Source organism: Camelus ferus, chromosome 8 (genome assembly GCF_009834535.1).
Source record: "Camelus ferus isolate YT-003-E chromosome 8, BCGSAC_Cfer_1.0, whole genome shotgun sequence".
Taxonomy (NCBI): domain Eukaryota; kingdom Metazoa; phylum Chordata; class Mammalia; order Artiodactyla; family Camelidae; genus Camelus; species Camelus ferus.
In genome coordinates, this window is record NC_045703.1 from 23,279,603 (window position 1) to 23,305,431 (window position 25,829).

The following is a 25,829-nucleotide window of genomic DNA, read 5'->3' on the forward strand; positions in this document are numbered from 1 at the left end:
GTAAATTTGAATCAAGAAAGGACCACGCCCAAAACAAGTGATTCTATACAATCCACTAAAAGCTCACAATGGGCAGTACACTGCAAAGCACTAACTGTGAAAATCTGAGATTTTACCCTACTTATAAGCTAACAAATTAGCATGCCACAGTTTTGTGGAAACCATCACAAGACAGGAGACTCCTGAGTCAGAGAGTAAGGAATTTATTATAGCAACAGCAGTGGCCAGAGTGCAGGAGACCTCTGAGATTTGCAGGTTTGGTTTCAGACCACTGCAATAAAGCAAATATCACAATAAAGCAAGCCACAAATATTTTTAGTTTCCCAGTACATGTAAAAGCTTACCCTATACCATAGTCTATTAAGTGTGCAATAGCACTATATCTAAAAACACAACATAGATACCTTAATTTAAAAATACTTTATTGCTGAAAAATGCTAACCATCATCTGCGTCTCCAGCAAGTTGTAACCTTTTTGCAATAACAACATCCAAGATCACTGATCACAGATCATCATAACAAGTATAATAATAATATCAAAGGTTGAAATGTTGCAAGAATTACCAAATGTGACACAGAGACATAAAGAGCAAATGCTGTTGGAAAAATGGTGCCGATAGACTAGCTCAACTCAGAGTTGCCACAAACCTTCAATTTGCAAAATATACAATATCTGCAAAGCTCAATAAAACAAAATGTGTCTTATTAGCATTTTTTGCACCGATTTCCCATGCCCAGATACCCACAGAGTGATGCAGAGAAGGCCAGATGACTCTTGCATATGCAGTGAGTATATTACAGGTTGAATACTGAGCTGCAGAGCCCAAATCTTTTATGATGGGCAGTAAACATCCTGCCTCTCACTCCAAAAAGGAGGCATTATCTTTATCATACTAGACTGTAAGCATGCCTTCCTATTCCCAATCTCTGTCATTCAAAGCTATTCTCTATACAAACATCCTTGAAATGATAGTCTGGCACAAAGGCAATCCCAAGATTTGCATAAATGTGAGAGACCACACACCAGCCATGACAAATGGCAAAGTGGAGAAAGTCCAAAAAAGAGAGAGATGGCTAAATATCAACATGAGAGTCATAGTGTAGGGATAAATGTGTATGTTTGACAGAAAGAGTATGTGTTCAAAGTTAAAAATAGAAGATTAATATTAAGACTATAAAATTAATGTGAAAGTAAATTTGAAAAATAGTAGTACTATATAAATGTCAGGAATCCTTGGCACTTTTATTGGGCATCAATAGTACATTTATAAATATAATTTCCCCTGACTAGAGGCTAATTCTCTCTCAGAATTGAATCATAAATATACTCACATAGCCTTCTTCCAGCCACCATAAGATCGTAGCATAAAAATTGTAGAATGTTTGACCTAAAAGAGTCTCAGAAATAATGTTCTAATTATACAGATAGGGAAACTGAGACCCAAAGGCATGGAGTGACTTTTTCAGGGCCACACAACCAATCATCAATATATCTAAGGTACATTCACAGGAGCCCTCTTCTCTTGACCCTTCCATTTCTATACAACACACTATTTCTCGCTTTTCAACCTAAAGTAGGTTGAGCCAAAAATAAAAATTAAAAAGAAAATGTACGTGCAAACCTCCCTCTTACAAATATACCCTTGGAGGCAGTTGGAATGGAGCCAAGTGGTCTGGGATAGCAATACTTCCCAAGGTGGAATCTCAGTAGGAACCCTTAGCTCTGCGGGCAGCTTCAATGCTCATTTCCTTGAGTTGGCTACAAAGGCACATTGCACTGCAGAAGATTTAAAAGAAAAATACATGCACAGCACAAGATGGAGCCCAGATCTTCTCTGGGGAATTGAGTACTTTAGTTGTGTCATTAAGCTGGGTCAAAAAGAAGTCATTTCATTTTTTTTAATGCTAATATAATCTCAAGCACCAGCTAGCTTAAATGACAGGCACTTCATAAAGTTCATTTTTATTAGTCTCAGCTGAAAAGTAAATAAGACTTCTACATGTGCCTTTCATAATAAAAGGCTTTATTTTCCTGCAATAGAGACTGTCTATTGACTAAAACTTTATCTATACTTCATAAGACAGGTTATTTTTCCCTATCACCTTTCAAAGAGTTGTATCCAGTCCATATAGAACAAAGGAAAACAATCTGATAAAAGAGATGGTGCAAGAGAAGCTAACTGAAAGAGCTCTCAGTGACAATGACTGAAAAAGCTAGGACAATCTGAGCAGGAATACAAATAGCATAATATTGGATTATAACCCAGAAAATAAAATATTCATGAGTCTACACTGATATGAATAAATAACACAAATAAGCGTCAACAGCACTTTAATAAAGGTAATTTCCCTAAAACTAGAGGCTATTGCCCCCTTAGGACTGAGTCATAAGTGTATATACACATATATATGTATATATAAATTATTGAATAAGTAAATGAATGGTAGAGATGAGACAAATCTTCCTTAAAGAAGAATTTCAATAATTTACCTACATATTTCCCACTACAAGAAGAGGAGCTTAATTCCCCACCCTTGAGGGTAGGCTAGTCTTCCTGACTCACTTCCAAAAAATACAGTAGAGAAAGGGAAAAATAGTACCTTTGCAGTGGAGGATCCTGGCAAGCATCACCTTATCCAAGTGATGAAGGTTAACATCCCAGTGATGTCATGTGGATGGGCTGTGCTCCGATATGATGTCATGAGAAGGGCACTTCATCTCCATGGTATTCTTTCCCCAAACCCACAACCCCAGTCTCATCATGAGAAAAACTTAAGGCAAACCAAGATCAGGGGTCATTCTGCAGGATACCTGGCCAGTACTCCTCAAGACCATCAAGGTCATGAAAAAGAAGCAAAGAGTGAGAAGTTGTCACAGGCTAGAGGGAAATGTGACAATTAAGTACAATGTGATATCCTGGATTGAAACAGAAAGAGGGCATTAATGGAAAAACTGGTTAAATCCAAATAAAGTCTGGAGTTTAGTTAAGGGTAATGAATAAAAGCCACTTTCTTAGTTCTGATAAATGTCCTAGGTAATGTAGCATGTTAACAATGGGTAAAACTGGGTGATGGGTATACAGGAGCTCTCTGTACTTCATTTAAAACTTTTCTATAAATAAGAAATTATATCAAACTAAAAGGTTTATTTTAAAAAATAGATGGTACAAATTTATCTTACTGTATGCTCCTGCCTGAAGCACAGTAGAACTTTAGAGCTAATGAACTGCCCACAAAGCACAGTTAAAGAAGTCGAATGCTAAATGAGTTCAACAGGCAGAGCGGAGTGGGGAAAAACACACTGCAGAATGAAAGAGAAAGCAAAGTTTGTTCTTCACCAAACAAAGCGGTATCTGTGTAATAGTCTAAGAAGCACAATACGTTCTGAACATTATAAAAATTGAGCCTCTCCTTTACAGGTCAGCAAACATGATAAGGCAAAAGCCCAAACCAAACCAATGAGCTAACCAGATTTTAAAGAAACATACTCGCACTTACAGTTGGGAGATTTTAACACTCTTCTCGCAATCATTGACCAAACATCAGTAAAGGTATAGAAGATCTGAACAATTCTGTCAAGCAAATTACATGGGACAATCACAGAACACACATTCTTTTTAAACACACATAACATCACCAAGATAGACTGTGAACTGAGCCATAAAATAAGTCTCAATAAAATTTAAATGATTGAAATCATGCAGACCATATTTTGTGAGCCTAAGTACCATGGAATTAAATACCAATTCTTAGAAAAATCTATATAACCCTTAAATACTCTGTTAAGTTAGGTTAAGGAATGCACTCCTAGCTGTTGCATACGTCAAAAAGAAACCATGAAAGAAATTAGAAAAGATTTCTGACTGAATGATAATGAAAATACAAATACTAAAATTTGTAGGAGTCAGCTAAAATAGTGTTTAGAGCACATTTTTAAATTCTAAGATCTTATACTGCTGGTGAAAAAAGCTTTAAACTAATTATTTTAGCTTCTACATTAAGAGACCAGAAAAAGAAGGGTGAGTTAAGTCAAAGTAAGTAAAGGAAGGAAATAATAAAGTCTGAAAGTAATTAAAGAATAGATAATAAAGGAAATCAAGTCATTCAAATGCTTATTCTTTGCAAAGATCAAGAAAATTGTAAAACCCTTACACAGGCTAATCAAGAGATAAAAACTAAAATTACCAGCATCAAAAATGAAGATGAGAATATCCCTATGGACGTTACAGGCATTAAAAGGGTATGAAAGGGCTATTACGACTAACTTTATAACTATGAATTTAATAACTTGGATAAAATTGACAAATTCCTTAAAGGATATAAATTACCAAAAGTGACACAAGAATAAATAGAAATCCTAAAAAGCCCTATATATGTTAAAGAAATTTATAATTTAAAATCTTTTCACAAGGAAAACTCAAGATCCAAAGGGATCCACAGGCACCTTTTGTTAAACATTTACAAATAAAATGACATCAATATTTCTCAAACTTTTTCAGAAAGTTTTTAAATTCATTTTTAATTCATTTTTTTTAAGGCCAGCACAGCCTTGATTCCAAAACTAGGCAAAATCAATACAGGAAAAGAAAATTTCAGACAAATATCTCTCCTGAACATAAATGAAAAATCCTTAACAAAATATTGGCAAATCAAATTTAGCAATATCTAGAAACAGCAATACACCTTAACTAACTGGGGTTTTTTCAAGACTGCAAGATTGGTTTAACATTCAAAAATCAATTAATGTAATTCACTACATTAACAGAATAAAGAAAAGATATCATAAAATCATCTTAATAGTTGATACATTTGGTAAAATTAAATACCCACTTTTTATAAAAACTATCAGCAATTCAGAAATAGAAGAAAATTCCTCAAACTAAAAAAAGGGATCTAAGAAAACCTTACAGCTGATTTCATATTAATGGTGAATGTTGAACATGTCTCCTTCTGATACTGGGAACAAGGTAAGAATGTCTGCCTTCACCTCTACTCAGCATTTTACTGGCATTCTAGTCAGTATGATAAAGCAAGACAAATAAATAAAAGCAATAAAACTGGAAAATGAAACTCCCTATTTGCAAATGACATGACTGTTTTCACAGAAAAATCATCAGAATCTACAAAATATCTACTAGAATTGATGAGTATCTAGCAAGATCACAGATTCAAAATTAACATCCAAAAGTGCATTGTATTTCTTTATACAAGCAATAAAATGGAAATTGAATTACAAATACCACTTGCAAAAACATCAAAAATATTAAAATACATAGAGATAAATTTAAAGAAATATGTACAAACCTCTGCACTGAAAATTACAAATACTACTGAGAGAAATTAAGAAATAACCAAAATAAATGGAGAATGCTACTTTCTTCATGGACTGGAGGACACACAATATTGATAAATTTCAATTCTCCTTAAATTAGTCTATAATTTCTACACAATCATAAATAAAATTCCAGCAGGGTTTTCATAGAAATTTACAATTTGATTCTAAAATTTATATGGAAATTCATAGATCCTAGAATAGTCAAAACAATCTTTAAAAAGAACAAAGTTGGACTCATACTACCAGATCTGAGGACTTACTATAAAGCTACAGTAATACAGATATTATTATATTGGCACAAAAGTAGATCAGTGGACCAGAAGAGAGGGTCTATAAATAGACTGACACATATTCAGTCAACTGATCTTTTTTTCAGTCAATTGATTTTTGACAAAGGCACCAAAGCATTTCATAGGGGAAGGAAAGTCTTTCCCACAAAAGGTGCTGAAACAACTAGACATCCATCTGGGGTAAAAATAGCCCACCCCTTGATAGGAAGGGGAGTTCTTACTATGATATGCTGAGAGGTTCCACCTGGAGGAACATGTCCGTAGGGGTTGGATAGGTTTGCACATTATCAACCACAGCTTCTGGGACAACATCCATGTTACCCAACCAAATGACTCCTCAAAACTTTATGGCAGTGCCTGAGCCTTGAATTTTTGCGGGTTCATTGTCTATCCTCTCCACAGAGGTTCCAGCAAAGTCTACAGCAGCAGGGGCCAGTCCTTATATGTTAACATTATATCATCAATGCAATGGGTCCGTTTTGTTCATGTGGGGAGAACGCACAATTTGCAACGTCAAAGGGACCTTCCTGACCGTAACTCTTTGTCCTCTGTAACCATCGATGGTGCTGAGGGGGCCAGAAAACTTCTAGGGTTACAATGTATTAGAAAACATTTGGCTCCCGTATCAACCGGAATCATCAAACTGGAATCATCACCTTTTGTTCATTTCTGGGGGACCAGTGTATAGTGACCTCGACATGAGGCTTCCAACTGCCTCCAGTCGCCCTCACCTGGAGGCGATCTTGGCCTGCATCCTCTACCTGGGGTGTGGGAGGCACCCACCCCGAATAGGACTGTATCTCTGAGGTCTGCTGGAGCAGGTGGGGCATCAGGAGTGATAGGGGCAGGTGGGGCAGGTCTGAACTGTTGTCCAGGTATTAAGGCTTTTCCACTGGCCAACCTGCCTGGCTTTGTGTTGCTGGTCTATGTTTTTAGGTGGGGTCCTGGCAACAAGGAAGTAAAGCTATATTTGCTTCCAGGTTACCTTTACTGGGTTACTTTTACAGCAGGTTGGGATAGACTTTCCGGCTTTATGAGTTCCCTCTCTGCCTGGGGGCTTTCCTGTAGCCCAAACCTGTTCCCAGGATTTGTCGGTTTCCCCCAGATCAGCAGTGGGTTGCCCATCATCGACGTGTCACCTGACGACTGGGCTCAGCGTGGAAATGAGCATCCCACACCAGGTGCTGGGGGTGGACTGAGGGGAGTGGCTTTCACTCCCACAGTGACCGTGGCCCAATTAGGGCTCAAAGACAAGGATATAGGTGGCCTGTTTTACCAAACTCCCCCAGAACTTGTTTACCTCCTCTATAGATTTCCAGGGTCCCACGTGCCCAGGGAGACGCCCCGCCTCGGTGGGCCGAGCCTCCCTGTAGGATAGAACACTCCCGTCTGTAAGAGAGTATCTTGCACCCTCTGAGCACCACGCAGACACTGCTAGAGGGCAGGAGTGTGGTCAGGGTGCTCATTCTCTCAGCTTCCTGGCTGGTCAGAGAAATGCCACCGCTCCCGGTATCCCCTGGCCTGGATACTTTCCCTGGCCTTTTGTTGGAATTTGGTAGTTACATCAATACGCTCCGTAGGGGCACATTCTCTCACTATGAGTGTTTCCTGAATTGGGGGCTGTCCCACTGGTTAGGGTTGTTGTTGCTGTTTTTGTTTTCCTTTGTATTAGGCAATCAGACGGCACAGCATGGGGCAGTTTCATTGTCAATCATCATAACATCCTGTTCTTCATTCTAATCACCTTCCCAGGGATTCCACCTCTTAGCATCCCAATCAGGCTTTGTCACAAGCACTTGGACCTTAATTCTCAGCAGGCTGTGCCCTCCTAGCTTTGCAAGCCAGCGCACTAAGGTCTCTAACTTATTACCGTGCTCTCCCACCTCGTCTTAGAGCCCAGAAGCTAGCAGAGCGGTGGATAACTGCAAGTCCTTCTCCAACCTCAGCTCTCCTTCCAAATTCTAATGCAAGCTTGCGCCTCTAGTTGGACACCAGTAGCCAGCAAACTGACCACAGTAAAGCCTAGCCCACTGCCAGCCCTTCATTTCCGTTCTTTGCCTCAGTGCACCATGTAGAGTTCCTCAAACAAGCCATTCAGCCAGCCAGAGTTTCAGTGTCCCCGAACTCGTGTAGAGGACCACAGGCATCTGACATACACGTAACCCTTCCCCAAGGAGAGGTCGATGACCAATTCAGGGTTTCCCCCACAGGTGCCTCCTTCCCAAGACCCATTTCTCCAGTCTCCTGGCTGGCTCCCAGTTTGATTTGCAAATTCAGGAATTTCCGGCATGAACCTAAAATTGGCCGCCCTACACAGAGGGCAAGGAGAGACCAAAGAAAGAGGCAGACTACTCTAGATCAGCAGGTGGCAGGTTTACTAAGCAAGGGGCCTTAAATATGAGGCTGGTCTTGAGCGACCACAAGATGAACAGATCTCCACACCCCACCCACCAGAATCTTTATAGTATACATAGGAGCTGTAACTGGGTGCAGTCACATATCCCATCCAGATGGTCTCAGTAATACCTTAATGTCTCAAGACTGCGTCCTTGAAAACAGCTCCCCCTGTGGGAACTGTGAGCAGAACATATATTCCAAGGACGGGGGAGGGAGGAGCCTCCCGTTGCCCAGGTCCAGCTCACAGGTCAATTGGCAGTCATGTCCTCTGGGTGACCTCCCCCAAGATGAACATAAAACCTACAACTATTAAGCTTCTAGAAGAAAATATAGAAAAATACCTTTGTGACCTTGAGGTTAGGAAAAACATCTTAGGGCACAAAAAGCTCTAACGATAGAGAAAAAAATGGATCACTTAGATTTCATCAAAATTAAACTTTTCTGCTTTATCAAAAAACATCATTAAAAAATACAAAGGCAAACCACAGAGTGGAAGAAAATGTTCACAAAACATTGTTCTGACAAAAGACTTCTGTCTGGAACATGTAAACATCTCCTAAAACTATGTATGCTGTTTTGTTTGAATTTTTACAATGATAACGTTTTCCTGTTGTTATGAGTAAATAGCCTTGCAATAACCATATCATGTCCCAATCACAATTTAAATAAGAAAAAGAGAATAAGGAACCCCGCACTCCAGCATCTCCTCTACATCTTCCTTTGCTCGTACTAAAGATCAGCTTGAGAAACACACGACTGTCCAGCCTTCCTTTCCCCTGGACAGGCAAAGAAGAGTCTTCCTGAAGGCTGAGGAAGTGAATTTAACAAACAGTCAGAGAGATAAAATTAGTAATAAGAGGGCAAGCTGCTACTCTGGAAATAAAAAAAGAAGAAATTGGCACATATTTTCTAAATGATTTGAAGAAATTTGGGCAAAATGGTAATTAAAGGAGAGATGAAAGAATAGTTATGGCCAATTTTTAATAGTGCTTGAAAACCAACAGAAAACTAGATAAGAGGGTGAAGTTAAAATGAGTTGACTGTGCTCATAACTTCGTCTGGTGACTGGAGCTCTAACTGTCACTGGGATAATACAAATCAGAGGCTCTGAAGCATCTTGGTAAGTGGGAGCAGCAGGCAGTGAGCCGCTTGGCTTAAAGTGATTCTCTCCTATTTGTAATTTTAATGAAAAACCATTTCAGTATGGCTTTGGACTGCACTGGTATTTTCCATGTCATAATTAGAGCAGAAACTGAAAGTTACAAACCCCTCAAGATGATCCTGCATCAGCTCCTGACAGGATATGTCCGTTTTCAGCTATAATTATTGCAAGTAATTTTCCATTCCGGTGGACTAATAAAAGTTTGGTGCGTTGATGTCAGTATTTGCACTGGTTCTGCAGAATGTGTTCTGAGTTAAGTGTTATTACAGTCCCTTCTCCTGGACTATGTAGAAGCTAAAGATACTTAAGAGATTTTTCCGGGGCTATTTAACCAGCACTGTTCTAATTAGAAATCATACCACCTCCTAAAGGAGTCAATAGTGATTGTCAAAGTACGTGTTATTTTCTTAAGAAGGTAAAAGGAAGCCAAGACAATCACGGTTGGATAATTTCCTGAGTACGGCTGTATCTTTGGTCCCTTCACTGCCTCCAACATGATCCCTTAAATTGCTCTAGGAATCCACCCACCTGGTGTCCCCAGCCCCCCTGACTGACCCCAGTCTCCTCCATTTCTGCTTTCCTGCTTCCTCTTTTACATGTCACTCACTCCAAAAATGCTCTCTGTCCCAGTATAAAGGATATTGAGTGTAACAGTGAAGAAAACTATAAACAGCCTGGTTTAAAAAGACAATCTCTCCTCTTAAAAAGAAAGCAACCTTGACTCCACATTCCCCTCTACAGCTACTACCTTATTTCTCTGCTCCCCTTCTCAGTAAAACGTAAAGCAACTGCTCTTATTCTCAGTCTCTATTTCCTCTCCTCCCCTTCCTTCTTGAAACTGCCACGTTCAGCCTTTCACCGCCACTGCTGCACTGAACTACTCTTGTCAAGTTCATGGATGTCACCCAGGTTGCCTAGCCCACCACGGTCTGTCCACAGTGTTTATTTCCACAGTGGATCACCCTCTTACTTTACACACTCTCTTCACGTGGTCATGGGATGGAATTCTCTCTCAGTATCGTTCTCCTCCACCTCAGGAGCTTTTCTAGTCCTCTGATCTGCAGGCTCCTCCTTACCCACCTGATTTTTAAACAGTGAAGAGCTCCAAAGCCGAGTTCTCATGTTTGTTCAATCTCGCATCACTCCCTAGGTGATCTCACCCAGCCATTCAAAAGAACGTGTTACACGTGTTGTTGTGCAACAAACTTCAAGATAATGAAATGGAAAAAGATGAAACAGGGCAAGTTGGATGTATGCAGGAGTTCGGGGTTGCTGTCCATACAGGAATAGAAAACTTGACTTCTCCTCTGAAAGGCTCGGGCACCAATAAATCAGGAAGTCACATTAAAGAGCTGACAATGTAGTCCCCCAAAGTGTAATGTTTTTACTAATTTAACTAAAGGCAGTTAGAAAGAGGAATCAGGCATACATCCCACTGTCCAGAAAGGTATAGTCCGCTGGGGGAGGAATAAAAAATACCTATAAAATAAGGAACAAAACACTGTCACAATTGACAATTTGGAGCTATGGGAGCTCAGATAAACAGAGCAGCTTTTAAAAGCTCTATGAAGTTGAATAGGTTCTGGTTTTTTTTTACTGCACCCTTTTAAAATTAATGTATTGCCCAACTGCTTCTATTGTCAAATTGAAATTTCTGAAGTTTTCTGTCCCTTGTTCACGCTTGTCTCTATGCTCCCAATCTTACAACCAGAGTGGAAAAGCCTTTTTATTGAGAACTACTCTATCCCTCAAACCTCAAGAACCCAAGAAAAACATAGCTAAGGGTTAACATTTGGAGGAAAAAAATTATATAATTTTATTAAAGAGAAAGGTGTCAAAATGGAGAATCAAACACTTGGGACACAGGGAGAAATGCAGAGAGGCTGCCCTAAGCAGCTAGTAGACGGCACAGCTAGGATATGAATGCAGCTTTGTCTGATTCCAGAGCCCAGACTCTTTCAATTTAACAGCCTGGTCTCAAATATAAATGCACATTTAAACTGATTTAAAAAGGAGGGAAATGTACCGGTGGAGAAAATATTCAATTTACAAGAAAGAGGAAATTGTTGGTGGAGAAAATCCCCTGGAAGAACTAAAGAAACACAAGACATTCAAAAGTAGGTACATCCACAGAAACACTATAAAAATATAATGGAGACAGAAAGGCAGAACCATGCTCACTTAACTGCAGGAAGATGCAGACTATCTTAAAAACAACTGCCCTATTTTTGGTCGTTAGTGAAATCATCATTACTGTCTTTTATTTTCTATATCCATTTCCCTTCTTCTTGGTTTTTGCCCTATGAACAGGAGATATGAAATTTAGAGCTAGATCTCACCCAGGCTGGAGATCTTGATTCCTGCTCCCTGCCTTCCAGTCCCCACTTCATCCCAAGACCCCACCCACCTTCACTCCCGTTTCACACATCTTACATGCTCTTGCCCTCATCCTTTGCTAAATCATTATGTCTGTTGGGCCAAATCCACATCAGTCTATGTCCCTTCTGAAAATTGCTGAAACACCTGTTTTTCTTTGACGTTTTCCTGAACCTGATGCCATAGAGTCAAATCAGAGGATTTGATCTGTGGTGTAACCAGCTGTCATTAGCTGTGAATGTTCCTATGCAGATTTTGATTGAGTTGTTCTCATGAATATACATTTATTTTTGACTTTACTTTTTAAAAATTCCTTACAGCTGTGCATTCGATAAATGTCACTGTCTCACTGACTTCTCAGCTTTATCACAGCTACCCAGTATACAGATGATGACGATAGATAGATAGACAGACACATAGATAGACAGACAGACACACACAAACATACACACACACACACAGAGGACACAAATGCTAACCAAAACTAAATACATTTTTTTAATGTAGAGATCTTTGAGATTGTTAATAAGGTTGTTTCACAGTCAATTTACTGTATTCCTCTGAGAATAATTTGCCATAAACATCAAAGTAACGTTATATGCTTTTTTTCTCTCCTTTCTCCAAAGAAATGCACAGTGGGATATGTGAAGTGTCAGAAATAATTAGACAAAATTGCAGAATCCCATTGTGACACTAAAAATATCTCGAGTTGAATATTTGCTATGAAACTTTAAAATCTGGTTTGAAGGCTGCTTATTATAAACAATGTAATTTTTTCTTTAATGTAATGGCCTCAGAATTTTGAAAGCATATTATGTGAATGTGTTTCCAAGTGTAAAAAGCCTTATAAGTATAAATAAGAAAGTAATTTGGGTGGCAAGACACACTTAAAATTTGGTAATATCTTCCTCAGAAAGAACTTGGGAACTTAACTTTTTTTTTAAAAGTAGTATTTGAAGAATAATGTAAAGATGAAGTTTAGACTCAGAGATGAGAAATAAAATTATATCAAAAAGATGTAAAGAATGTATGAAAACCAAAATATTTTCATGTTTTCCAAGTAAAAGAATACGGTTTTTTCATTCCTTAACCAGTAGCATACTGTTTTCCAGAAACCCTCCATTCAGAAGAAATGCTGTGTTGCTTCCCTTTACCCACACAAAATGGAACCCAACAGACTACATAACTGAAGAAATTACAGCCTCCTTACAAATGAGAGACATTCAAGTCTACGTAGTTTCCAGCTGAATGAATATACCCAACAGCTTCTCCACAGTGTAGATCAGAACTAGGGAAAAATGAACATCACTAACTGTACCACAGAAGCCAGTGTGGCTGGGAGACCCAAGACCATCACTGAGAAGATGCTCATTTCCATGACTCTAGTGATCATCACCAGCCTGACCATGCTGCTAAACTCTGCCGTGATCATGGCCATCTGTACCACCAAGAAGCTCCACCAGCCTGCCAACTACCTGATCTGTTCTCTGGCTGTGACGGACCTCCTGGTGGCCGTGCTTGTCATGCCCCTGAGCATCATGTACATTGTCATGGACAGCTGGAAGCTAGGGTACTTCACCTGTGAGGTGTGGCTCAGCGTGGACATGACCTGCTGCACCTGCTCCATCCTTCATCTCTGTGTGATTGCCCTGGACAGGTACTGGGCCATCACCAACGCCATTGAGTATGCCAGGAAGAGGACTGCCAAGAGGGCTGTACTGATGATCCTCACCGTCTGGACCATCTCCATCTTCATCTCCATGCCTCCTCTGTTCTGGAGGAGCCACCGCCGGCTCAGCCCGCCCCCTAGTCAGTGCACCATCCAGCACGACCACGTCATCTACACCATTTACTCCACATTTGGGGCGTTCTATATCCCCTTGACTTTGATACTGATTCTGTATTACCGGATTTACCACGCAGCCAAGAGCCTTTACCAGAAAAGAGGCTCAAGCCGGCACTTAAGTAACAGAAGCACGGATAGCCAAAATTCATTCGCCAGCTGTAAACTGACACAGACTTTCTGTGTGTCTGACTTCTCCACGTTGGACCCTACCACAGAGTTTGAAAAGATCCACACCTCCATCAGGATCCCTCCCTTTGACAATGACCTAGATCACCCGGGAGAGCGCCAGCAAATCTCAAGTACCAGGGAGCGCAAGGCAGCCCGCATCCTGGGGCTGATCTTGGGTGCGTTCATCCTGTCCTGGCTACCGTTCTTCATCAAAGAGCTGATTGTAGGTCTGAGTATCTACACCGTGTCCTCTGAAGTGGCCGATTTTTTGACATGGCTTGGTTATGTTAATTCTCTGATCAACCCGCTGCTCTACACAAGTTTTAATGAAGACTTTAAGCTGGCTTTTAAAAAGCTCATCAGGTGCCGAGAACATACTTAGATGGTAAAAAGCCAGAAGGCATGACTTTTACCAGCCTCGTGAGTGCACGGGGATGAGGGGTGCAACTTACTAATTCTTGAACATAGTTGGTTCAGGAGAGGTTGTAAGTATGTGTGGTCTTGTTTTTTGTTTGTTTGTTTCTGTTTGAGGCTTGTTGTTTGGTGTGCTGTTTTCTACCTCTGGTCTTATTTATGGTACATAATTTCAAATAAACACTATCCTACAAAAACCAGAAATTTCATAGAAGTAATAAGGTAAAATAGTACAAACTTTTTAAAAATTTTTTTAGCTATTTCTGTTAATCCTGCAATTAAAGAATGCCAAAATAAATTTTCACTTGGAGAATTTCTTATTACTTATAAATCAAATGTCTGATAACTTGCCCTTGTGTGTGGCATTAATTCTGAGGTTATAGTTCCAAATGCTTACAAATGCCAGTGGGAATTGCCTGTCTACATAAAATATTTTTTTAAGTGGTGTGCTGTCATCTACTGCTTGCAGACCTGAGCTAAAGTCATTTACTATGATTACATAGCCCACTCCTTTCAGGCTCAGAGAGTACAGCTCGTATGTACTTTTTGGTTCACGATTAAATAAGCATGCTCATTCTCTAAAAAGAACCTAGAATGAATGTACTGTCACTTTGCTAGGCCTTTGACTATGAATGTGAAACATAAGCAAATAATGTTATAAAGTAGTCATCAAAATTGGTCAGTTTGTTGCTATATTACCTGAGAGACACATTGGGTCTCCTCCAGTGCTAAAAAGTGTCCCAGCTAAGTCTCGAATACCCTCTCCCACTCTAGCACAATCAAGGAGAGAACATATGTCTAATTTGCAGAACTTTTAAAGCAGCTTCATGGGATGCAGTGATTGAACGAGGGAATGTATGACCTGAAGAACTTTGTTGGAGAATGTTACTCATTAAATTACCAACTACTGCGTTTGGGGAAAAAATAAAATGAAAATTGAAAATCTGTTTACAGCAAAGTCCACCCACTAGGAAATGAGTATGAAATTGTGTCTCCTGGAATCTCTGTGGCCTCCCAATCAGACTGCAGCCTGGGGCCAGAAGGCTGCAGGCAGGAACCAAGGCCACACAGTGCATGGCCTGATTCAGCCTCGCCCACCTGGAGTGACCACTCCAGTCACATGGAAAAGCTTGCCACTAAGTCAGGTGTGATGACAGGAAGGACTGAAAGGGTGCAAGTTCTTGGACACTCCTAAGTGAGTGACTGTTCTAGACCTCTGTGTCTCACCTCTCATCCACAGCCTCCCCCCATCTCTTCACTCCCCAGAGGTCAGGTCTCTTCTTTATTTTCTGAGAAGACATCGGTTTGCCCCCAGTTCCCCACCTACGTCCATATTTTAGCCCCTAATTCTATGCCCTCTCCTTTCTATAACCTTGCTCCTTTCCTCCATCTCTCTCTCCTTCGCTTTCTCTCTCCCTCCCACCATCCCTTCCTCTCCGCATTCTTCTTTAATCTCACCTATCAATTTGCTGAAGCCTCCTGGACCCTAGAACAAGCATCTTCCGGCCCTAGTTCCTCCTTAAGCTCCTGCTCCATCTCTCTCCTCACTCTCGCACCTGAGTTTCCCCAATCATCAACCCAGTCCTGCGTTCACTCCTCACCTTCCACTGACTCTTCTCTCCTTTGTCAGTTGTGTGTGCCCCTTCCAGTTCCCTGAAAACACATCTCCCACAGGTCATTGGTGACTTGCCAGTAGGCAGATCTAGTGGCCTTCCCTCTGTCCATATCTACTTACCCTCTCATCACTTAAAACCATCCCTTTCTTGTTTAAGCCCATGCCTTCCAGGAGACTTTCCTCTCCTGGTTTTCCAGCTGTCTTCTCATTCTTTGCCTCCTTTTTTTTCATCCCAGGGGTTAATCCTCAGCTCTCACCTCCTTTGTCTTCATACTTTATCCCGACCTCCAACATTTCCACAGTTTCATGCCTGAGGCTCTAAAATGTGTGTCTATAATTCTGCTCTCTCTCAACCCCAGGCCCAAGAATTATGTCTGGTGAACAGCTCCCTACAAATACTCTGTCGGTGCCTCAAACACAACCTTTCTAAAATGAATTCATGGCTCATGATCATTTTCTCACACTCAAACCTTCTCCATTTCCACCTTCTCAGTCTCAGAGAACAGGATTAGCATGCTTTTTCTCACTCACATTAGGTAAATGAGATTCTCTCTCTTTATGGCTTGTCTCTCACATCCAGATAGTAATAAAGTCTTATCCATTTACCTCTGTAGAATTTGTTGGAAAGCAAAGGTCTAGGGCCCCACTGAAGACCTACCGAATCAGAAATTCTGAGGTGGGGGTGGTGGGGCATCACTCTCTGTCCTGCCAAGCCCCACAGGAGATTCTGGTGCATGCTCAAGTTTGAGACTCACTCTCCTAGAATGTACTATGATTTTTCATTGCAGTGCTCAAAATCCCCTATTATTTTCCCATCAATATACAATAAATTAAAATTCCTAAATATAACGTTCAAGGCTTCTTCTCTGTGTGGCTTCCAACTACCTATACAGAGTTATGTCTCACCACTTCTTCTCACCCACCTCACATTCCAGAGAAGTCTGGACATTTCCTATGTTTTCTGAGCTCCCCTAACATTTGTCCCCACTGCTTCAGAAACCTGACCCCATGGCTTCCCACCTTTCTTCCCTTAATCCTTCATCATGGAGTTCAAGTGCAATCTCTTCGGTAAAGTCTTCCTGAGACCCTCCTTCCTTCTCTGTCGCTAGGGACGTCCTCTCCCCCAGCTCTAAGCTCCCACAGAACCTCATTTAAATCTCTGTTATTTTAGACGTCCTATCCTGTAGTGCATTCCTTTGTGTATTTCTGCTGTCTGCCCTAGTAGAGTGTGAGCTCCTTGAAGGCAGGAACTATGTCTGTTTCATCTCTGTATCCCTAGAGGCTCCTACAGTGTTTTACACACAAGAGGCACTCAATAAATGTCTGCTAAAGTGAATGAAATGATGTCCCCAGAAAAGAAATGTAAACGTGCAATCTTCTCTCCCTAAGAAGAGCAAACATTTAAAATCCCGTGATACAATACGCAATTCCTTTTTCTTTAAAATGTACCCTCCCATTCCCAGCTGTGGTCAAAAGAAAATGCTAGAAATGCTTCCACATGCAAAGAAAATGGATTTCTCATTGAATAGAAATGAATGTCTTTATTAGTCAGTATTCAGGCTAAGCTGCTCTCCAGGAAGTGACCCCAAATACAGTCGGTCAAACGTGTCTCTCCCATGGCAGTCAAGAGGTAGGAGGGCAGCCAAGAGTGAGGAGGCTCTGCCCCACGACGTTGTCCCAGGACTCAGGCTGCTTGCACTTGGTGGCTCTGCCGTCCCCTCAAGGCTTGTCCTCAACCACATGGCCGAAGCTGACTCACCATCACATCCATGTTCCAGTCCATAGACAGGAGGAGAAGGAAGTGGGGAGCAAGCAATCTCCCTTTAAAGAAGGCCTATGGAAGCTGTACACATCACTTCTCGTATTCCACTGGCAATAACTTGGTCCCATGGCCACATCGAGTTGTGAAAGAGAATAAGAGAGTGAATCTCCAGTTGGGACACCATGCGCCTTGGTAAAAATGAGAACTATTTAATAAAAGGAAGAAGGAGAAAATGGATACAATGGGTCAATGAGCAGTCTCTCCCACACGGGGGACACCGGTTTCTGCATGTGCAAGTCAAACAACCTGGAACAAGTCAAATGGCTGCCCAGCTAGTGGCGATCTCTGCACAACGATGTTCGAGACTTCCATTACAGGTGATTCAACTGAGATGGTGCCTATGCTGAAAGTCTTATCGTGACTGTAATACCTAGAATATCTAGAAACTATATGGGCAACCCACTTGCTTTCTCACCTCCCTCCATATGTCACTGTTGAAAATTCTTGGCAATTATAAGACTTTTAACATTTTAAGAGTCCAAGTCAATAAAAAGCAAAAAGCAGATGCATAACTAACTTTCACTTACTCGTTGTCACTACCTCATTTTCAATTTACTAGCTATATCCTAATGAAATGCATTTTCTCATGCCTACCTCAGACCTCAGCAAAGGAGAATCTGTATCTATTTCCTAAGATAAATCAAAGCTGTTGGAGAAAAAAAAATCTGTTGTTTGATTTACTCATCAAACTGATAATGCTACCTGCGACTTACCACTATTGCCCCTTTAAATTAAAGCTTGAATAAAGTAACAGTACCTTCTGATATGGTCGGTGTTTCTAGGGTAAACATTAGCAGATTAAAAGTAAACCCCAGGGATGACATTTCAATCACCTCTGTTAACTAATAAATTAGGACTCCCTGGTTTGTGTACTTGGTGAAAAAGTCTTGGTACCTGTCAGTCCCTTGGAGACCTGGTAGATGCTTGGGTTAAACTGGTGTCAGTAAGAACCCCCAGTAGCACTGCTACAGCTCTCTGCTTTGGATAACTGTACAGGCCTCCCGCACTTCTGAACTTCAGTATGCAAACTCTGATAATGATGTACAAGGTCAGTTGTAGTGCAACATCCCGCGACTGAGCTGGTTACCAGCCCACGTTATTTTCGTTTCAACCATCACATTGGTCTTAGTCTACTAGTGTATGTTTGCTGTGTTTGCTTTATTTTTAAGGCCTTCTATACACAACACCTTTTCATTATGGATTGTATTTGCAAAACCACTGAAAACAGAAAAATTAGTGAATGGGAGTCTATGACAACAACAGAAATACAAATAGGTAATTTTTAAATTAAAAGCGCTGAGAAAATGACAACTGTTGCATATGAGAATGGGATGAAGCCTTGTTCAGTTTACAAATGCCACCATAAGCAACATGTGAGAAGGCACTGTGTCTAAATTATCAACTATAATCAGCAGGAAACAAGGACAAGTGATTAATGAGATGGGAACATGTCTGAGTATCACACGGGAGTTCTAAAAGGCATTTGGGAATGTGTGTGGGCATGTTTAGTTACTTCAGTAGAGAACACTAGTGGTATTTTGTGGTAGAAGGCAGGGAGGCTAATCCTGCAATTTAAACAAAAAAGCCAGTCCCCCTCAATAAAGAATTGCCCCCCCCCAAATACCATTATTATCACTGTCTGCTGAAAAAACCAGGTGTGTCAGCATCAATGTGGGACGCTCAGGAGCCTAATGTTAATTCAGGTGTTGGCTTGGGATATCTGAGAACTTAAAGCCCATGCATGGTGAAAGTGCTGCTTATGAGCTTTTATTGCAAGCTGTGGAGGATTTCAAAGGCTCAGGGCCAATTTGAATCTGCTCAATATCAAAATGAGGACCAGGCCAACAAACACAGACACCACGTTGGCTAAAGAGTTCCCCATGACATTGGCGGAGGTCATTAAGAAAAGGGACCCAATAAAATGTCTATCAGAAAAGAAGAGGTACTGATGCTGGAGAGGATTGACTCATATCCTTATCTGCTGGAAAGGCTTTTGAAGACAAATACAGCCCCACTTAAGTCACCTCAGACTTAGAATTAAAAGAGAATCTCAACATCAACCCCATCCAAAACTGGGCAGAAGACCTAAGCAAGCAATTCTCCACTGAAGACATACAGATGGCCAGTAGGCACATGAAGAAATGCTGAATATCGTTAATTATCAGAGAAATGAAAATCAAAACTACAATGACGTATCACCTCACACCAGTCAGAATGGCCATCATTAAAAAGTCCACAAACAATAAATGCTGGAGAGGGTGTGGAGAAAAGGGAACCCTCTTACTCTGTTGTGGTAGGAATGTAGTTTGGTGCAGCCATTATGGAAAAGAGTATGGAGATTCCTTTAAAAACTAAAAACAGAGTTACCATATGATCCAGCAATCCCACTCCTGGGCATATAGCCAGAGGAAGTTCTAATTTGAAAGGATAAAAGCACCCCAATGTTCATAGCAGCATTATTTACAATAGCCAAGACATGGAAGCAACCTAAATGTCCATGGATCAAGAATATGTGGTATATTTATACAACAGAATACTACTCAGCCATAAAAATAATGAAATAATGCCATTTGCAGCAAAATGGATGGACCTAGAGATCATCAAGCTATGTAAAGTAAGCCAGAAAGAGAAAGACAAATATTATATGATATCACTTATACGTGGAATCTTAAAAAAAAAAAAAAAGGACACAAATGAACTTATTTACAAACCAGAAACTTACAGACATAGAAAGCAAACTTATGGTTACCAGAGGGGTAAGCGGTGGGAAGGGATAAATTGGGAGTTCAAGATTTGCAGATACTAACTAATATATATATTATATTATTATAGAATATTACATATATAATAAACAAGTTTATACTGTATAGCACAGGGAACTCTATTCAATGTCTTGTAGTAACCTATAATGAAAAAGAATATGAAAATGAGTATATGTATGTATATGTATGACTGAACTGTTATGCTGTACACCAGAAACTGACACAACATTGTAAACTGACTATACTTCAACAACAACAAAAAAAGAATGTCAGACACCTGTCAGGAGGAGGAAGTGATATAGTAAATGGTAGGAAGGAAGACACTGAATGTTCCTGGGACGCTCAAATTATCCAGGGGACCTCCTTTCTCCCCATAAACCTTAGAGAATACACAGCAGGTTTCAGCCTTGCCATAAATTTGAAATTATTCCCTTCAGAACAGAAGGGAATCACTCTGAGGGGAGAACCACTTCAGGAAAGCAATCTGTTGGCTCCCTGGAAGCTCCTAGCACCCAGCACAGAAAGTGATGCATAGTAGCATTCAGTTTATATGATTTATGTCTGTTGAACTTGATTGAAATGAACACATTCATTACAGACTTCAAGAAATTTAAAAGCAGAACTATGTCCTTGGTAAGGATTGTACCTTCTTAGATGGAAATGGAATTGTCAACTATTTAATTTTTTAAAGAAAAGGAGGCATCAGGACCATGATGATATGTCAGAAACAGCAATGAGAGGAAAATAATTATCAACAGAGTCTCAGGTAATCAAAACTACTGATTGGCCATCTGCTATCAGTGTGGGTAGATCATGACAACTTTTCATCGAAAAAGAAAAAGAGGTATAACAGCAATGATACAAAGAAAGCAAGAATACAGCAACAGAAAGAGCAGAGGCCAGAAGATAATACCGGTGGTGGTTTGGGGTCCATAAACACCAAGTGAGCATCTGGCATGAGTCTGGCATCTACCTACGCACTGGGATCTCTGGAAGGGGAAAACAAAAGGGGGAAAAGGGCAGATAATCCAGGTGGAAAACTATGAGACCCTGATCTTAAGGGCAGATTTGCAGAAAGCTGATTATATTTACTTCCTATTCAGATAAAATAGAACTTTACAGAGAATTATAAGCATTGCCTTTGCTAAGAGGGTTGGGGAGAAATTAGGCAGAGGTGAGCATTCTGCACATCTGAGTCTTAGGGAAAATGAAGGTGATGCCAAAAACTCTGAAGAATGAAGGAGAAAGGATGGTTCTTCAAAGAAAATGTCTAAACTACAGGGATACAAGAATTTAGGTGGTAGTATGGACATGTTTCTCTAGTTTGGATGGTATCAAACAGTCACACATCAAGGAATGAGCAGGAAAAGCTAATTTATGAAGACTCCCAAAGGAATGATGATGGAAACCGTTCTCAGAGGAAAACTTAGACTTATAAACAACCCAACAATAAGCAGACCAATGACAATGACCCCAAGGGTTTCTGGTTCATGGTTAAGCACTCAGTAACGGATTGGCAAGTGAGTAAATCAACTACTCAGTTAAGCAACCAAGGCTGAGTTGGAATTTGGATGACAAAGGCAAGTAACTTGGGTATATATATATAGTATTTATGTAAGTCAATGAAAATAAAGATGCTGATAAAATATTCATTCAGTGGTATGAAACAGTGATATAAAAAGGCTGAGACTGCAAGCTGAACCATCAGCCATCCTTTCTTCTAGCTGTACTTTGTAGGTCGGGGGGAAGAAGAGGTGTTTCATAGAGAAATAAAAACATCCTAATGTAAATGGTGCTGACATAGACTATAAAACCTTTGAGGCAGGATGCAACTTCTTACCTGAAAACTTTACCTGACTACTTCTTATTCATCAGTTTCTAATGAAGAATTAAGGCCTGACTTCCCTTTCCAATCACATATACACCCCCTTAGAAACAACAACAGTGTCCTCCACCCCAGCAAGGAAAGCAAAGGTGTGTTTGATACAGGCAAGTGTCGTTGACTGAGTGGTTACAAGAGTCCAATTACAAATGCAAAGTCAGGTGTACCATGTACGGACATGTCATGTCCCCTATGACTGCTGAATACACTACAAACTGGAACAGGAGGATACAAGGATACCAGCCTTACCTGGACACCTGGGAGAAATCACGATCAGGTTTCCAAAATGTGTCTATACTGAAGAGGTCTTGTCTTAGAATCCCCACCTTGCCCACAAACTCTTTCTAAATTATTATGAGACGTGGCACCGGCTGAAAAAAATCAACTCTAGGTGGTTTTTTAAGCAGAGTCCACCAGGTGGCACCATGCCACAACCCCTCCCCAATTGGCTGGGGCAGGGGACAGAGGCCCATAAACAGCTGGATCTATCGGCTGGCCCGGTACAAAAGCTCCCTCCATACAGAAGGTGCTCAGTTGCAACGATGACATTCTTAACTCTCAGGAATTGGAATGGAAAAAAATATGAAGAGACCTTCCATCGTCAATAGAAGCGGGATTGGAAAGAAAAGCGAAAGGAGGCTGAAACAAAAAGAGCAGCCAACTCGTGCGGGTTTGTGGCAGAGCAGAAGAGTGAAGCTCATCTAATTCTTTCTGCCAAAGAACTGACAGTCACCTGTCTTCAAGAGCTGCCTCTCACAATCCCCAATAGCCTTCCGGTGCCCAAACAATGCTCCAAGCCCTGGAGGTTTAGCTGTAAAAATATTTCAGAATATGTCAGAGACTCGTGTCTTTTAATAGCAGTTACCGTAATGGTCAACCCCCACCACCTGACTTAACCTGCACTGTTCTCTCTTCCAACCATGGGAGCCCCGAGCTCCTAGACAGGCCCACTGGCTCCACTGGGACAGTAAGTGCCATTGGACTAGGTTGAAGTCTTCTCTTTCCAGTAACCTTTCTAGAGTGAAAACATACAATTTCCATGACTCCCTGATAACCTTCAGTTACCCTCATAAAATGAAATCTCTCCATTTAGTTTTTACTGCATGGATTTCAAGTCTATCCATCATAGGTTGTTTTTGTTTTTGTTTTTATTTTTGTTGCTATTTGCCTTTTGTTTTGGTTCCTAGGATAAAGTGACCTACTCTTTGCCCAAGGAGCAAGTGATTTTGATTTCCTCAAATCTTAGCCTTGGGAGTGTTTGAAAGGACAAGGAAGGGGTCAGGGGGAGAATGGGCAGAGAGATCAAAGTGCTGTCTTAGTTTGCTGGGGCTGCTACAACAACAACAAAGAATGCCATAGAAACAGCAGAAATGGTTGACTTAGAAATAGAAATTTATTCCTCACAGTTCTGGAGGCTGGAAGTCTGAGACCAGGGTGACAGTACGGTCTGTTCTGATAAGGGCCCTCCTCTGAGTTACAGACTGCAGACTTTTCGCTAAATCGTCACCTGGCAGGGAGCAGAGAGAGAGACAGGAAACAAGCTCTCTCATGACTCTTATAAGGGCACTAATCCCATTCATGAGGACTCCATCCACCCTCAGGACTTTATCTAATCCAAACTACTTTCCCAAAGCCCCACCTCCCAATATGTTGTGCAAAGAGGGTTTTGATATGAATTTGGGCAAGATGCAATATTCAGTCCATGACAGGTACTAACAGGTATCTTTAAAGGTTTTGTGGACCAGGCTTCACTGATACCACTTGCATCTTCCCAGGGTGTTTTGAGGATTTGGGGGAGCAGTGGCATGCCATTAACGACCACTATGGACTCAGCCAGGCTTAACTCAATCACAACCACTCAGTCACAACCATCCAAGGGGATAGAATCACTTTCTTTCAACTTAAAAAATGTTGAATGGCTGAATATACTCCAGCAAATGGGCATATTTCCAGCAAGATGAGCCCTTTCTTAATAAAAATAACCAGGAGAAATTAATAAAGTCCAGCAAGGTTAGGAAGGGATTTAGTATACAAAACATTCAATTAACAAACATTTATTAACATCTGTGTGTCAGGCTTTGCAACACATTGTGTTGCAAATGAGACACAGCCCAGCCCTTAAGGAAAATATGGTCTACTGGAAGAGAAAGTGAAGTAAACAAGTCAGTGAATGCCATAGAGTGTGATACATTGCATAACAGCGATATGTATGCTGAGGTATGTGAGCACAGGAGAATAGACAGTTCTGTGGGAGACATGGGAGGGGAGCCTTCCCTGAAAAGTTGAGCTGGAACATAATATAAGAGTTCACTAGGCGGGGAAGGTATAGCTCAGTGGTAGAGCACATGCTTAGCGTGCACAAGGTCCTGGGTTTGATCCCCAGTGCCTCCATTAAAAATAATAATAAATAAGTAACCCTAATTACCAACACTCCCCAAAATAAATAAAATTAAATAGTTGCTTAAATAAAACTATAAATTAAAAAAAAAAGAGTTCACTAGACTGACAATTTATTCAGAGAAACAGCATGAACAAAAGTGTGGAGATGCCAAGATCCAAATGACAAGTGGCGCGTAGTGGCCAGCGTGTGGCTCAGAAAGGAGAGGGACAGGAGAGGAGGCTGGCTGGGCAGCCAGGTCCATGAGGGGCCTCCAGTGCCTCACTTAAGGACACTGGATATTTTTCTGCAAACAGCAGAAAACTGCCTGAGGATTTTAACCAAAGGAGAACAAGACCGGACATGCAGTTTCCAAAGCATCTTTGAATGAAAGGGGGGTGGAAGAATGAAGACTAGGTAAACAGGTATCGGAATAAGCCAGAGAGGGGTAAGAGGGAGTCTGTACCAAAGAAGAAAATTAAGAGAGGGGAAAGACAAGGTGGGGAGATTTTCGATTTCAGAGATAAAACTGGAGGACAGGCAAATCCGTAGATTTAACCGGAATATGATCTTTTAAATTGAAAGAGAGCAAAGTTTCAGACTGCCAAGGGGCAGATCATCGATCTCCCAATTTGAGGATAAAGTAGTAGGGGACAGCAAGAGCCCCCTCCTTTGCCAAATAGACCAGTCCTTTTCCCACTCTGGAGATGTCTACCCTCGCTTAATCACAGGCAACTGGGCAGAAAATCTCTTCTAGGAACTAACAATAGGATCAGAGGTGTTAATTACACACCTCATTTGTCTGCACTGTTAGCACTACTCTTTCATTGAGTCCCTCTAAACACACTGGTTACTTAACAACTGGGTTAAGCAAACAACCCCTACTCCGCAGATTTCCATTCATTTATCATTCAACAAACATTTACTGAGCACCTACTATCTGCCAAGAACCATGCTAGGTTCTAGATAGCCAATGGTGCACTAGACAATATAGATTCCTTACCTAACTGAGATTTTAGCCTAATGGAAGAGGGAGAGAATTTAAGTAGCATTTTCAATACAGTGTGTTAAAATGCAGTAAAAGGCCACATTTCTTATACTTTTTATTTGGTAGGTCAGGAGTGAGACCTGAGAGTGCGCATTGCTAACAAGTTCCCTGGTGATGCTGATGTCGCTGGTCTAGGGACCACACGCTGCATGACACAGAATCATGTAACTCAGTCTGGAACACTCTCATCCAAAACCATTTGAAGAGAAATTGGCAAGAGGAGGAAATCTCCTGCATTTCATAACTTGAACAGTGGCAATAAATAACAGAAAAAGAAATAAGCATAATACAAGCGTCTTTGCAGGACTCTGATGAGACTGAAGCAGAAAATCTGA

At 40.8% G+C, this 25,829-nt stretch overlaps 1 protein-coding gene across 1 annotated transcript in view; it reads left to right on the forward strand.

Moving 5' to 3' along the window:
* HTR1E (5-hydroxytryptamine receptor 1E) overlaps positions 1-14,184 on the forward strand; it is a 66,918-nt gene extending 52,734 nt beyond the window's left edge. Inside the window, exon 2 of the mRNA XM_032484561.1 lies at positions 12,673-14,184. Coding sequence (XP_032340452.1) covers positions 12,859-13,956 — 1,098 coding nt within the window. The 5' untranslated portion in view covers positions 12,673-12,858 and the 3' untranslated portion in view covers positions 13,957-14,184. The remainder of the gene's footprint in view (positions 1-12,672) is intronic.
* The last annotated feature ends 11,645 nt before the right edge of the window (positions 14,185-25,829 follow it).